Source organism: Prosopis cineraria, unplaced genomic scaffold, assembly GCF_029017545.1.
Source record: "Prosopis cineraria cultivar Desert tree isolate PC_DT_omini unplaced genomic scaffold, ASM2901754v1 PC12, whole genome shotgun sequence".
Classification (NCBI taxonomy): Eukaryota; Viridiplantae; Streptophyta; class Magnoliopsida; order Fabales; family Fabaceae; genus Prosopis; species Prosopis cineraria.
In genome coordinates, this window is record NW_026555343.1 from 29492000 (window position 1) to 29508256 (window position 16257).

Below are 16257 nucleotides of genomic sequence, written 5' to 3' on the forward strand. Positions count from 1 at the left end.
AGCTCAACTTTGATTTTAAGGCCGTGGGTGAAAAAAGACTTCTCCAACTGAATGAACTTAATGAATTTCGGTTAAATGCCTATGAGAATGCTAGGCAATACAAGGAGAAGACAAAGAGATGGCATGACAAGAAAATTTTATGCAAAGCATTTAAGCCAGGCCAAAAAGTACTCTTGTACAACTCTAGATTGAGATTATTTCCTGACAAACTCAAGTCTAGATGGTCGGGACCATTCAATGTGGTCCAAGCATTCCCTCATGGTGCTATTGAGCTAGAGAGCAGTGAAGGAGAAAGATTTAAAGTTAATGGACAACGAGTGAAGCATTACTGGGGTAGTGAGTTAGATCGTGAAGCAATCACCTTGCCCTTATCTGATGCCTCTTGAAGAAGAGAAGAGTCAGGCTGAACGACTATAAAACAAGCACTACTTGGGAGGCAACCCAAGCTCTAAACCTTATCTTTTGATTTTTCTTTTGTAGTTTAGTTGTTTTGTTGAAGTTATATGTGATCTTGTCTCTTTTGTAGGTTAACAAGAAGATATGAGGAAGTATAAGCCTTTGGAAAAGCAAGAAATGTGGCCAAAAGAGCACAAAAGGAAGGAAAATTTCAGGGAAGTCAAGCTATTTAAGTTCTTTTTATGCTTATAAACTTGTCTTGACAATTATTTTGAGCTTATTGAAGTAAATGCAATTTTTTATGGTTTGATTCCCATGAAAAATGGTTCTTTTCAGGGGTTGATTGCATTTAAATTGAAGGAAATTGTGTATGGTTGATGAATGATGGTTAAAGAATGATTTTGGAGTGAATTGAGTGTTTGGAAGAGGTTTTAAGGGGTGAACAAATCAGATTTTTGAAAACAGAGTATTGCAGAATTTTGCTGTCAAGAAAGTTCTGACACAAGTCATGACTTTGAATTCACGACTTTGAGATTCTAGAGAAGGTCAAAGTCGTGACTTTCATTTCAGTCTTAAATCTAAAGTCACGACTTTTATCTCCTCTGGACTTGTTTTGAAAAAAAAAATTTGGATTTTTTTGTTTTATATATAATAATATATATAATATTATTTTCTTTCTTTCTTTCTTTCTTTTCTTTCCCGTATGTGTTATAAAAATAATATATATATATAGTTATTTATATAGATATAATAAAAAAAATTCCTTCTTCTTCTTATCCTTCCAATTCTGCAGCTCTCTCTTTAAAAAAAAAATTTTGGTTCAATTTTTTAAAAAAAAACCCTCATGTGTCCACTCTGTCTCTCTTCAGTCTCTTGTCTCACCGCCCTCTTTACTATGATTTGAATATTCCTCTCCCTCTACAGCCGTCCGTCAGTGTTTTTGCCTTCTTACGCGTCTTACTCATTAAAAAAAACAGAGAAAGCTTCAGTCCAGATCACATGTCCTCTTTCTTTATTTCCCTGTCCAGTTTGTCTCATTCACTTCGTCATTCTCTTCTAAAACTCACGCGCCCCTTTGCTTCTCATACACTGTGCAGCCACCACTTCTTTTCTCACTCCTTCATTTCCGGTCAAGCTCCTGTCACGGTTTTTTAGCTCTCGTCGGTCTGTCCTTACTTCCTCTTCACGAGCTTCAATCTTAGCTCAAAAGCATCTCATTTCACAACCATTTCCATTCGAGCTACACTGTTCATGCCCGTTTGCTATTGTAGCTCCCTCTCCGCCATAGTTATTGGTGGAAGCTTGAGGGTGTCTCTTTGCCATTTGTCCCTATTTCTCCTCCCCAAGCTTAAATCACTGCTCCAAATCTGAACGCTGATGACCCTGAGTAGCTTCAATCACTATTACACCATCGCCTTCCTCGTCTCTGGCCTATAGCTGTCACAGCTTTCACTCTGTATTCTCCTTGTTCGGTTATCAGCTCGAGCCAGTACAGCTGATTCTCTTCTCTCATTTCACAGCATTTCCTTTCCTTGATTCGAAAAATCTGACTGTGTAAGTTTTTCATTTTTTTTCTTCTCTTTCTGTGTCTTTCTCCTTATGATTACTTCAGATTGCATTTTCAGTTTTGAATGAAATTTTATACGGCAAATTGCTAGAATTGGTCTGGCTTGGGATTTTGTGGCTGTGCAAAATTTTAGTATTGAATGCCCATTTAAAGTGTCAGTGAAGACTATTTTCCCAAGCAATCATGAAACTCAAGAGTGATTCATCAATCTATGGCTAGCTAGATTCATGTTCTGATGCTAGGGTGTCAATTTTGGAATTTTTGTGGTCTTGACAAATTGCTTAAGTATATGAGCTGATGTTCATTGAAAATGCTCAAGGTGATACTATTGTTAGTTTTTGGGTCTGGACATGTAATTGTGGCTAGTTAAATTTTTGAATGGGATAAGATTGATATTACCTTGCTGGATATTTTTCCTAGTTGAATTAGACCTACTGTAAAATGGCTATTGGAAGATTCAACTTGATTGAGGCATCTTTTATAAGTGCTGTGATTCAAATTGACAAGAATTATGCAATCATGTTGCTATTTGGTTCTAAATTTGGATAGCAAACAAGTGTGCTGCATTAATTTTTAAGCTCTATTCCTGGCATTTTTTTTCTTCTCATAGTTTTGTGGGTGTCATTGGCTATTCATGTATTGATAATTCCATTTTTGGCTTACTTAGAAAAAAAAAGTGATATTGTTGGCATACTTGTACAAGTTGAATTTGATAAGCATGACTGAGCTATATTTCTTTGGTTGAATGCTCTCATTATGAAAGTTGAGCTTATGATTGTAACTTGTGCTCAACATTCATTGTCATGCTTCTTGACTCTGAACTTAGCTTTGCTCTTCATGTTTTGAATCCTTAGTTCAAATCTGTTATGTGGAAGCTAGACCTTGTTTAAACATGTTATGTAAAGTGCCATTTTGTGCTAGCTTTATTTAATTTGTTTGCTTTAAGTTTGAACCTTTATTCTTCCTTATACTGGCTATTACTCATTGGTATTGCATTAAGTACTTTCTTTTAGGCAATGGGTAAGAAAAGTGTTCCTCTTTCCAAAAAAGCTAAGGTCATTGAGGTTGGTGAAAGTTCTAAGGAATCGAGATGGGATAAAACCCGATTTGCCACTACTGCGATTCAAGATTATTTTGAGCAAAATTTGAAGGAGAGAAAAATAGTTCAAGAAAGACCCTTCCCTTTGAGATGGTCTAAGCAATTCTACAATGATTTGCGTGATGTGTATCATGCCACTAACCTCATCCATGAACAGAGCCATGCCTCTCAGCCGCTTGTGGAAGCTTATTATGCCTACGCTGCTTACAAGGATACCTTGCGATGTAAGGTACGGGGCAAATGGGTAGAGATCACTGAGGACACATTTCGAAAGGTGTATAACCTTTCTCCCATAGAAGAGTGTCAATATACTGCCTACAAGAATGATAGAACTCAATTGCCATTTGATGATATAGTCCGAGTGCTATGCCTTCCTGACAAAAATATTTGGCAACATGACACCTATGGCAATCCCAAGAGTATTTTATGCTGTAATCTGAACAGGACAACTCGTATTTGGTGGCACTTCTTGGCATCTAATGTGATCCCAGTGACCCATATGAGCGATGTGATTGTTGATCAAGCTGCCTGTTATATACCTTGATGATGAGGCAACCTGTTAACTTTCCAAAAATCATGTTTGAGTATATGCAAAAGTTGCCTAGAAGTAGATATCGCAAGCAGCCATTTGGGTTCCCATACTTGATTACTCAAATGTGCTTAGAGAAGAAGGTTCCCACTTATCCGAAGGATCTCATGCTCCCTCCTTTACCAAAGTTCAATTATAGAGAAATTCGATGTGCTGAGGGACTAAGAGGGGTACTAGATCAAGCTGCGGATGGCAGGAGGCATATTGATCTACCTTATGTTGAGCCTACATTGAGCAACCTCATAGTGTTCATCCAGAATATGCATGAGGGCCTCCAGAGCCAGCTGGATCGCATTGACTTCAGGCTCCACCACATTAAGCTATTCTTGTATCAGAGATTTCAAATGGACTTGCCTGAGGAAGAAGAGGCGGCCAATACTGATGTTGGCCAAGACTCGGACACTCACGCTGACTAGCTTCACCCCTCCTTACTTTATTGCCTTTTATTTCTGTTTTTAATTCTAATTAGCTATTGATTAGTTCTTTTTGGGTAAATATGGTTAGCCATGATCTTCTGATATCTTTTGTGCAGGGCTAACTTTGATCTTTTTATAGCTAATATGTGATACCTTGACTAATCTCTTGCAACTAATTACTCTATGATAACTTGTGTACATGTTGGTGTAGTTAGTTGTATTTTTGGATTGCCTGTGAATATATCTCAATTATACTGTTACAGGTTTCTAATTTTTTGTGCCTCTCATGCACCTTCTTTTTGGTTGTTAAGTTGCATGAGAGAAAACCCTCATTTTACCCTTTTTGACAGTGTGGACACTGTTCAATTTAAGTTTGGGGATGAGGGTATTATTTTGGTTGATTTGACATGAACTTTAATTTTGAAACTTAGCTATTTACTGTTCCTCTCTTCTGAAATTTAAGCTAGATTGAGAAATTATTTGTTGAACAGAATGCGTGATCCAATGATAGAATGTTGCTTAAATTGTATGTTTTATAAGAAGTTGTGATAAATATTTTGGCATGCTTGATTTGCAGGGTTAAGGCTTGCTTTCTAATAATTTGTGAAATTTTTTTTTGCACTTTTGAATCAGATAATGATTTGAATGCCTCTATTAGGAAATTTTGTGGCAAGTTTATGTGCATTTTCTTTCTCAATTGAAAAACTCTAGAACCTATCTTGGAATCTCTTGAGGCATTTTAATCACTTTGCATGATATTAAAATATAATTTGGGCATTCTTTCAAATACGTTTGAGCCTTTTAAGCCTACCTATTGCATCATTTCCACTTGAACCCCCTCTTGAGCCTAGAATTGAGAATCTTATGTATTTTTTTTTGAAACCTACATTAGACCCTAGCCTCTACAACTTGAAAAACCATGAACTACCTTACTCTTGAGATAAGTGATAAAAAAAATTGTTGTGCTAGTGGGGAAGATTGGTTTAGTTATTCAAGGAGGTGTTGTTGTTGTAAATTTGGGTGTGAGGAATGAAAATGAAGTTTGGAATTCTACTAATTGTGCTCCTAAAAAAAGTATAAAAAAATAAAAATATACATGAAAAAAAATTGCAAAAAAAAAAGAATTTCAATTTCAATAAATTTGGAGTACAAGGAATGGTATTTGAGATAAGTTTGGGGGAAAGTATTTGGCTAGTAAGGATGGAATGGTTGGCTTATCATTGTCATTTATCTCAAGTTCTTTGAATTCCATTTATCCTTTCATTTCAATAAGCCCAAGACCTTCGGCCATGCTATAAGCTTACAAAGTCCCATTGATTTTGAATTATGTGAAGTGATCTTTTAGTGGAGAGAGAAGAAGAGTTTAGGTATATGAAGTCTTGATATTGAGCTTGTTCCATGCATATTGACTTGTTACATTTTGACTTGATAGTTGCAGGAAAATCGTTCTCTGGTCTCACACACCTACATTTCTAAATTGTTAGAAAGCATGATCTTAATTTGTGAATTGGGCATTCCTTTATATCTCACTGCTATCCTCTTTAATATATATTTAGAGAAACTAGTGAGGATATTTTCATGCATGCTTAGTAGATGAATAACTGGTCAATCTAGTTGTTTTATTACTTGTTTTGCTCGAGGACGAGTAAAAATCTAAGTTTGGGGGTGTGTTAACCTCTAGAAGTTCATGTTATTTCATAACATTTTCCTTAAATTCTAGTCCATTTTGGTTTATTTGTATATGTTTTTATTGCCTAAATTAGGAAAATGTGCATTTTGTTTTCGGCTTGTGTTCTTAGCTTTAATTTGATATTTTTAGCCTAATTTTATGTTATTTTGATTGAAGTTTTGATTAGAAGCATTTTTGGAGCTTTGTGGATGTTTATGGAAGGCTTTTGGATGAAGAAATCAAGAGCAAAATGAATGATTTTCGTTAGCTGTAAAAACAGTGCAAAACTGCCAAAGTCGTGACTTTCGTTCACGACTTTCGCCACTATCAGAAAAATGCTGCGTTTCATTTATCAGAAATTGGTTGCTAGGACATATATATGCTGAGAGCTCGACCCAGAACGCATTCTTCAGGCTTTTAGACACTTTTGAAGCTTGGTTGTGCTAGGGTTTGGGCATTGGAAGAGTTGGGATCAAGAGATTGAAGCTTTGAAGACATTTGGAGCTCATTTTCTTTGGTTTTTCTATTCCTCTTCCCTTTCCTCTCTTATAATCTGAAATGGGTCCACTTATTTTGTATATTTGTAGTTTGTGGATGATTATGAGTAGCTAAACCCTTTGTTCTAGGATTATTTGAAACCCTTGTATGGAGTAACAATATATTTCTCCTCTCTTTTTGTGACTAATGATATATATGTGTTTATTTTACTCTTTCCTTAATGCTTCTACTTGATTGGCCACCATCTAGATGTTGGGTTCACTTAATTGATGCTTGAGAGGGCTAGGTTGAGTGTAGAACTTGGGTAAAATTGTGTAAGAACTTGATATTTGCATGTTGAATGGATGGTTTTGCTAGTAAGATAGAGATATACTTGCTAGCCTTACATAGCCACATTAGGGTTAGTGTTTAAAATTGAGTTTTATTAATTATAACAAGAGATTGTGCAATCAATTTAACTAAACACTTGTTCATGACTTGAGAGAGCTTGTCCAAGTATTTTTAGAACCCTAGATTAACACTTATTTTCATTAAAAGCATTTATAAGAGAAGATAATTTTGGTGTTATAAAATGCAAGGGGGATAAATAATCCTAGGTCCTAAATTGTGTTAGAAGTTTGTGAATCACTCATTTTTCTTTATTTTCTAGTGTTAGTTTCATTTGAAAAACCATTTTCACCTAACTTTGTGTAGCTTAACTTGATCAAATTTATTTAGTCTTTTGCTTGATCATTGTTTTTGAACAAATCCTCGAGGGAACGATACTTTACTTTCATTATATTACTTGCTATGACTCGTGCACTTGCGGTGAGCAACAAGCATGAGTCATAAATTCTGCAAAGCGACATTCTTGCCAAGGCTATATGTCTTTTTTTAGTCTACTAAAGCCCCCTTGCTCCACATGCATGCGAATCCTTGGGTTAAACTTTGATTCTACTAGTGACCAAATCACTAGCATATGTGTGTTGATTCGCACTAGATTTGCATATGTGCTGATGGTGGTGGATTTCTAGCATTATCAGTACCTAGTTCAAGAGACCATCCTTTAAATTGAAAGACTAGCATTATCATAGGTGCACCTAGAATCCTCAATTTTTTTTGACACAATATCACCCCAATATTTTTTTAATTTAGTTTAATGTTGCCCTACTTTTAGAAATTTAACTGTTTCAATCATTAAGTTAAAAAATTTGATCATTATCTCCCTTTCTAGCTTGCCATGTTAGTGTTCACGTGTAATTATCTCTTCCCTCCTCTACCCTTTTTACTTCTCTTCTCCAAACCTATCAGATCCCATTTGTCAAAATTCTCCATAAACAATACAACAAGTCAAAAGTGAATCTTCCTAATTTCATTGTTGCGATTAGTGAAAGTGAAGGAATATATTAAATAAATAACATACTGAATAAAAGAGTCGGGTAAAAGTTTTACTAGATCTAGGCATAGAAGAGTCTATCTAACTACCCGCACGAGTTTAGACTATTAGAGTCTAAACTATAGTGCATAGTAGATATACCGAAGAGAAAGAGAGGGAGAGAATGAGTGAACTAGAGAATTGTTTGCTTTATAATGGCTTCTACCTTTAACCTTTGATCACTATTTATAATGAAGGGATGTCTCCATATAAATGGAAGATTCAATTAATATTAATTCGATCGCCTCATAATAGAAGAAATATGCTGGTTGGAATAATCATTAATATGATAGAGGATCATTTCCTTTTCATGCTATTAATAAGACATTAATACTAGATTTTGGTCAATTCATTATGATCAGAGTTATGATTATCATGAGTGGAATTTAAATTTAAAAATTCTAACAGAAACCACTAATGTTTAAAACTTGGTAGAATTTGACTGAAAGATCTCCCAAAACCACAAAACCTACATTCTTTAACCCATGCGTTGCAATGGGTCTAGAAGATAACAATGACCATTATTGAAAGCAAAAGCATAAACAAAATGCGGGGTTGGTGCGAAAAGGGATGTGAGGAAAGCGGGAGGTCTCAAGACAATGGTAAAGGAAAGTAGAGAGGCCATCTTTTTCTTTGTATGAATCTAGAAAATGGATTATCATTCATTGTGATTCTAATGGAACAGGAAGAGAATGAGAGGAAATTGAAATTGATATATCATAATTTCTATACCAGAGATGGGGTACACGAATAGTGGATGTGAGCATCTCAAGCAACAACGAGGATGACGAGTAGGTTTGGGCTCACAGTAATTAGCGACAGGGAGAACGACGAGCACAACTTGTTTGCAATGAAGCAATTTCCTTCATAAAAAGCACAATTCAAAGAGATTTAGGTGAGGATCAATTGAGTAAGCTTCAAACTAATGTGACAAATTTTAGGTGAGTCTAATTGGATGATTCAAGTTTTCCTTTTCTTCCATCATTGATTTTGACTCTTTCAGAAAATTATAATTGTTGCTGGTAATAGAGGTGGAGCGTTTGGTGGGGGAAGAAAGGTTAGAACTTTTTTTAAAAGGAGAAAAAAGGTTGAGGTGGATGAAAGATGGCATGCCATGTAAGCACAATAAGGATAACTAACAATCAACATAGTCAAACCCTAATGGTAAAGCGACATTGCACCAAATTAAAAAATATTCCTTCTCTTCCATAGTTGATTTTGACTCTTCCAGAAAATTATAATTGTTGCTGGTAATGGAGGAGGAGCGTTTGGTGGGGGAAGAAAGGTCATAACTTTTTTCAAAATAGGGGGGAAGGTTGAGGTGGATGCTAGATGGCATGCCACGTAAACACCATAAGGGTAACTAACAATCAACATAGTCAAACCTTAACGGTACGACATCATTGTACCAAATTGAAAAATGTGAGGATAACATTGCACCAAAAAAAAAGGATACTAGGTGTGCCTAAATGAAAATTTTGAGAGTAAATTTGTACCTAAAACCTTAATATTATTTCCTTTTCCATCTTAGCAAAATTTTTCTTTACATAAAAAAGTGATGTGGATGCCACATAGGCATGCCATGTAAGCATGGTCAAACTAGTCAACTAACAGTCAACATGGTCAAATTGTCATATCAAGACGACATTAATTGTATCAAATTGAAAAATGTTCGGATGACAATGTGTCAAAAAATATTCAAGGATATCAGGTGGGCCTGTGTAGAAACTTTAAAGGTAAATTTATATCTTAATTCTAAAAAAAATTCCAAACATTCTTTCTGCACTAAGTCCCTAAAAAAAAGGGAATTGAACAAAAAAGAATAGATGTAGCGATTCCTTCTTTTGCCAACAAGTCTTTCACTATATTTTGGTCCCTTGCAAACTGCACCTGAAATCTCCAGTTGAATTGGAGTAAATTACAGATTTCTAAAGAAACCAAGCTTCACATATTTATAAATTAGTTATGGAAGTTTATTCATTGATGATAGATATTTTTCATCTTTGCATTAGTGATGGCTTTATTTTAGTCACTAAATTAGTGACACTATATTTATGATAGAAATTAGTAACAAATGGTCCATTACTAAATCTAAATTTGGTGATGGATTTATAATATCATGCTTCATAGAATAACACGCAATTTATGTCAAAATGATAATCATATATTATAGATTAAAATAAATTCTTGATAATAAATCATGAAATAAAAGGATAGTAAAAGCGTGAAAATATAATAATATTATAAAACAAAGATCACAAGAATATTCCCATACCTTTATATGATGAATAAGAATACTCAGTTACCCATGAATCAATATGGTACCTAAATAATTTGTTTGAAATTGCAATGTCAAGGTCATAGTTTTTTCTAAATAAAAATGGAAAAACTTTACCATGCCATTTCGACAAACTACGAGTACTATCTCCATGAGGCAAACAAAAAATCAACCAGTATAAATAAGAAATATTTTGGGTTTATGTCATCATGGAATAATTTGGTAGAGTTTTGTGCTGACAACATGCTATGAAAATAATAAAATATAGGAAAAATGAATGGGACAAAAGAATATTAGAAAAATAGAGATGAAGAAGACAAAGAGAGAATTGGAGATTAAAAGAGGAGTTATTTTTTATTCATTCAAGTTATTATAAATGTGTATGAATCACCTCTATTTATAGGACCATAATATTAAAGGTTAACTCTGAGAATTATAAATACATAAAGAAAAGAATTAAACAATACAATTGTATAATTAGAGGTTATATAAAATAAATGGTTGAAACCCTTCTATTTGGGAGTTATGGGATATAATGCCATTCAATATAGAATGTAATGTTAAAATAGAGGTATGAACATCCACACTAATTATATTATTTATATAACGGACGGAAGTTTCATTTGGCAAGATCCGAACGTGAATCACTTCCAATTGCTTAATTTTTTTAGTGAATCCATAATTGCTTAATTTAATCTAATAGATGCTAGACTTCCAAAACTTTTCCAGTAAATTTTTACATATTTTCAAGCATACCCTAAGAAAATTAAATACATTGTCTATTAACATTATGAATTAGGAATTTTTTATATATTAAAAAATTATATTCATTTGACAAAGTTATTTGAACTTAGGGATGAAAAACTAAGTGATTAGCGTTTTTAATTGTATAATATAATATGACAATTTTTTAACAAAAAGAAACAAAATACCAAATTTCTGAATAATAAATATTAGGGAGAATGTAATTGTTGGTCCCTATAATTTTATCATGTTTTGTTATTGGTTTCTATACTTTTTTTTTTTCATTATTCCACACCCCTATAGTACTAAGTGTTAAAGTATCTTATGTGTAACCAACATCATTTCACTAGAAGTCAAGCAAGGGTTAGGTTTTATTTCACTTGTTTTTACATATTTCGAAGTCGTCGTTTCGCTTTTGCTTTTATTTCACTCACCATACCAAGATACTTTGTTTAATTTTTTTTCTTCTAATTTTGAAGCCATTGGTTGTTATTCTTTGTTTAATGTTAATGTTTGAATTTATTTTGTCTTCACGTAGTTAGGCATATTTTCAGTTTCTTTCAATTGATCTTTGTTATTATGTATTTTGTGATTTCCCTATATTTCTATTTCTTATTTTAACATTCAAGTTAACACTCTTAGTTATACATTAGATAATTTAATATTATTAGTATAAAATAGAAAGATTAACGTTGCATATAAAAAAAACTATGCCTAGAGAAACAAAACAAAGTATATGGATTATTAATAATAAAATACAAAAAAATTATAAGAACCAATCATTTTTTTGGTAAATATTTTAACAGGGAAGTTGTGCCTTTGGATTATCAAATATTGTTCCTTCCTAATTCCTATGATTTTGTGTCCATGTATGTATAAATCTAGGGTCCGATTCCACTTTTGGCGAAAACTATTTCCGCCATGGACTCCTCAACCCCTTTTCTCGTACTTACCTTTCTACTCTCATGCCTTTGGATTCTCATCTTCTTCCATCAAAAGCAAAACCCAAAATCTTCCAAGCTCCCCCCAGGTCCTCCTCCTTTTCCGATCATCGGAAACATCTTGGAAATCGGTAAAAATCCTCATCAATCACTCTCTAAACTCTCAAAAACCTACGGCTCTCTTATGACTGTCAAACTAGGTTCTATAACCACCATAGTTATTTCCTCTCCAACCATGGCCAAAGAAGCACTTCATAAACACGACTCAACTTTCTCAGGTCGAACAGTCCTTCACACACTTCAAACATTTGACCACCACAAACTCTCTGTCGTGTTTTTGGATCCTTCAGTTCATTGGAAGACTCTTAAGAGAGTCTGCGTCACCAAAATATTCTCGTCTTCCCAGCTTGATTCCACCCAGAATTTGCGTTTAAGGAAGTTGCAGGAAATGTTAGAGTACGCGAATGAATGTTGCAGAAAAGGTGAAGGTTTGGACATCGGTGAACTAGCCTTTACGACGGTACTGAACTCTATATCTAGCACACTTTTCTCCATTGACCTCGCTGGTTACGCGTCTGGTTCGTCTCGAGAATTCAGAGATCATGTATGGGGTATAATGGAAGAAGCAGGGAAACCTAATATTGCTGATTTTTTCCCTGTTCTTCGAGTACTTGATCCACAAGGTGCACGCTCGAGAATGGACAATTATGCTGGAAAGTTGTTCAAGATGCTCGATGATATTGTTGGAGAAAGAATGGAACTGGTTAGAGCCTCGAAAATGGAATCTTTCACAGATGTATTAGGTTCATTGCTTAGTCACAAGGAAGAAGACAAACCTCAAGTGGGCCGTTTGGATATCGTGCATTTGTTTGGGGTAAGTGTCTCTAGATTTCTCTATTCTGTCATGTCCACATATTCTCAACCGTCCCAGATTTTCTTTGGCATATAAAATATATAGAAAACTAATTGTATGCACATAATTAATAGAATTAAATGGTAATTTGACCTCAAATTAAACTCATTTCTTTAATATCTTTCCCTCAAGCTTTTGAAAATGCTGATGGTTGCTTAACAAAAGTTACAGATATAATATCTTTTCCTCAAGTTTCTGGTTAATTTCACCAACAAACCAGAAAATGACAGAAACAAACCTAAAAAATTATAGAAAAGGACAAAAAAATTTCTCAATTATTTTCTACAATTTTTTGGATTCTTTTATGTAATTTTTTTGGTCATTTTCTATAATTTTTCTAATTAACTAATCTTTAAAGTTAACTTTTATCAAAAGTAGAGCTAGATTACACCATTTTTAAAAATTAAGAAGGAACATTGTACCACAAACGAATTTAAATCCCAAAAGCTCAAGGATCTATATATAGTTTAGGGATTAAATTGTTCTAAAATCTAATAAAATATGAAACTTGTAAATATCCTCACTTTTAGAAATTATTTAAAAGAGATAAAAATTAAAGAGAAATGGTTCACCGAAGAAATTGTGAAATAATTATTATTTTAAAGTGCTGAGATTTGTTATACCACGTGAAACGATTTGCGCATCTCATCAGTATCCACCGACGGAAAAAACTAATTATTATTATTATTTTTGAAGTGTGTGTATTACAATATTGATCATGTTGCTATCGCGTCTGTAGGATTTATTGGTTGCTGGGGCCGATACAACATCAAGTACAGTGGAATGGGCGATGGCTGAACTATTAAGTAACCCACAAAAATTGGAAAAACTCAAAAAAGAGCTTCAACAAGCCATTGGTGAAGAAGATATTAAAATGGAAGAATCAAATGTCTCAAAGTTGCCATTTTTAAGGGCAGTAATAAAGGAAACTCTTCGCTTGCACCCACCAGCTCCTTTGTTAGTACCTCACAAGGCATTAGAAGATGCAGACATTTGTGGCTTTACAGTGCCCAAAAATGCACAAATTCTCATAAACATATGGGCTATGGGAAGAGACTCGACCATATGGTGTAATCCAAATCAGTTCATGCCTGAGAGGTTCTTGGAGAGTGAAATTGATTTTAAAGGTCATGATTTTGAACTGATTCCTTTCGGAGCAGGAAGAAGAATCTGTCCTGGATTGCCATTAGCCTTCAGATTAGTTCACTTAATGTTAGCTTCGCTCATCCTCAAGTATAATTGGAAGCTTGCAGATGATCTCCATCCTCATGAAATAGACATGGAGGAGAAATTTGGGCTTACATTAAAAAGGGTTCAACCACTTAGAGCTATTCCAACTGAAGTTATTTCATAGAATTGAATATGAACTCTCTCACTCATCTTTCTCTTCCAGATTTTTCAACGCCAATATTCCAGATATTACTTTGGAGTGCAGATTTTTTCATCTAGATACTTCTATCCCTTGACAAAAACAATACAATGGCATCTTACCCCGAAAAAAAAAAAAAAAACAATGGCAGTTAAGGAATAAAAATTTCAAGAACCCGCTGGATAAATGTTATTGCCGACGTGTCAATGTGAGTGTGTATGTGTTAGTGTTTGCTGTCAGAGATTAATAAAAGTGAGCATGTGCAACGGTGAGAGAATGTAAGAGTGTGTTGAGTCAAATGAGTATGTGTAAAATATTGCTGAGTTCATAATAAACATTATATTTTGCTAAAGTCCCTTTTCCCTTGTCCAAGTTTTAACCATTCCAAGGCTCTTCCACTCAAATCTCAACAAGCGGTATTAAAGTTAGGCTTTCAACGAGCAGTTAAGTTGCTTGGAAATGGTTGTTATTGATCGAGTGTTTTGACGTTGAGCTGTTGAAATAAATTACCTCAAGGTTCTACTAATATGGGGTTTGGAAGTATGAAATCATTTGATCAGAAACTAGACTGTTTTTGTTTTTGTTTTTTTTTTGGGCCAAGATCGGAAACTAGACTTACTCGGTGAAGAGCTGAGCATTTCCAAGACGCATTGGTAGAGATTGCATTGATGGCCACATATATTGATAAATTAAATCATGATAATTACAAAACCTAATCTACTTGTATTCGGTTTATTTGCCTGGGCAAGATTTTTGGGATATTATTGTTGGTGCTAATACCACATAACTAAAATATCTTGAAGAACTTGGCAAATGGAAGGTGAAGGCTCGGAAAGCGACACACATCTTGTTAGTGACTATTGAAAAGGAGTCGGATTCCCTCAACTCGGGGGAACTAAGGATAGTGAAAATTTGGACCGTGTAGATTTAATCTGAATAATCTAGATTTAATGTTTAATTTTTTATATTTATTAAAATAAAAAATGATAAAAATTATTTAAAAATATTTTTTTATAAAAAGATCAATTAATTGAAAATAAAAATTTCAATTAATTTGATCACCAATCTAGATAGTTTAAATTAAATATTAAATATTTTTATAATTTTTTAAATTTTTGTAAATTGACTATCTAAATATCTTATGGACAATGAAGATTTAAAATCAAAATTTTTTATAACTTTTATAAATTCGGATCATCTATATTAAATATGAACTATTCTGACTAATGATTATATTTATTAAATTTTTTATAAATTTTATAAATTTTTATTTTAATAAATAAAAATTTTTATATTAAACCTTGATTTGGACAATCCAAATCCTTTTCAATTAGAGTGGAGTAACATTATCAAACTCATGAATTTAAGTAGAATTGTGATAAAGATACAAACTCAAATTCTAAACTTAGATCATAAATTTGTAAAGTTTGCCTTTTTTAATAAATAATCATTAAAAGTATATGATTAAATAATTAAAATATAAAATATAAGCATAATTTGATTTAAATATATTTTAAATATAAATTATTGAAAGTAAGTCCATCTATATGGATATATTATCATACTCAACATAGAAATTTTAAAATAGGGTAACTTATTTTTGTTAATTTCTTTTTAATTAATATTAATTAATTTTTAGCTTTTTAACTTTTATTTTTCTTTGAACTATGTCTTACCATTTCTATGAATCAAGTTTTACCCAATATATACTTAACTCGCTTAACTCAATAAAAAATTAATGAGTTTAGCAAATTTAATAAAGTTAACATCTAGTTTGAGTTTATGAGTAAATTGACACGATTTTACAAGTTAAAAATATAAAAATAATAAATTTAGAGAGTTAACTTGCAAATTTGATTGAGTTTACATTTAGTTTGAGTTTATAAATGAGTTGACATAATTTTATAATTAAATTAAAAATGTAAAAATAAAAAACTTAGAAAATCAAATCGAGAATTTGACAATCATAAAGTGAAGGGGTGGAGGAGTGGAGAAGGGAAGCCAAGTCCTCATGAAAGCAATCTTTTTCAATATATGCAAGATGTGAAGATGGAAAAAGAAGCTTGGGACACACTCACAACACTCTTTACATGAACAAACACTATGAAGCTTCAAAAGACTAGAAAATGAGTTGATGGCAGTCTCACAACAATTAGATATATGTTGTAATGCTAGTATTTTAGTAAAGTAAAAGTGTTATGTGACGAGTTTCAAAATTAGATCCAGAAAATAAAATTACTAAGAAGACAATGAGATGGATCACAGTTCCTGGCCGACATGCCTGAGTTTAGTAGTCTTGTCGTAACTATTAGTGGTTGGGCAACAAAACCAACTCTGGTCAAGGTGGAGAATGTTTTAGCCAAT

The 16257-nt window shown here is 33.2% G+C and overlaps 1 protein-coding gene across 1 annotated transcript; it reads left to right on the forward strand.

The window, feature by feature from the left end:
- Nucleotides 1-11531: 11531 nt before the first annotated feature.
- On the forward strand, nt 11532-14245 carry LOC129287847 (cytochrome P450 76T24-like). Its single transcript, XM_054924095.1, has 2 exons — nt 11532-12485; nt 13264-14245. Exons 1-2 carry the CDS (start codon nt 11592-11594, stop codon nt 13876-13878), a joined length of 1509 nt encoding a protein of 502 aa, XP_054780070.1. The 5' UTR covers nt 11532-11591; the 3' UTR covers nt 13879-14245.
- Nucleotides 14246-16257: the final 2012 nt, after the last annotated feature.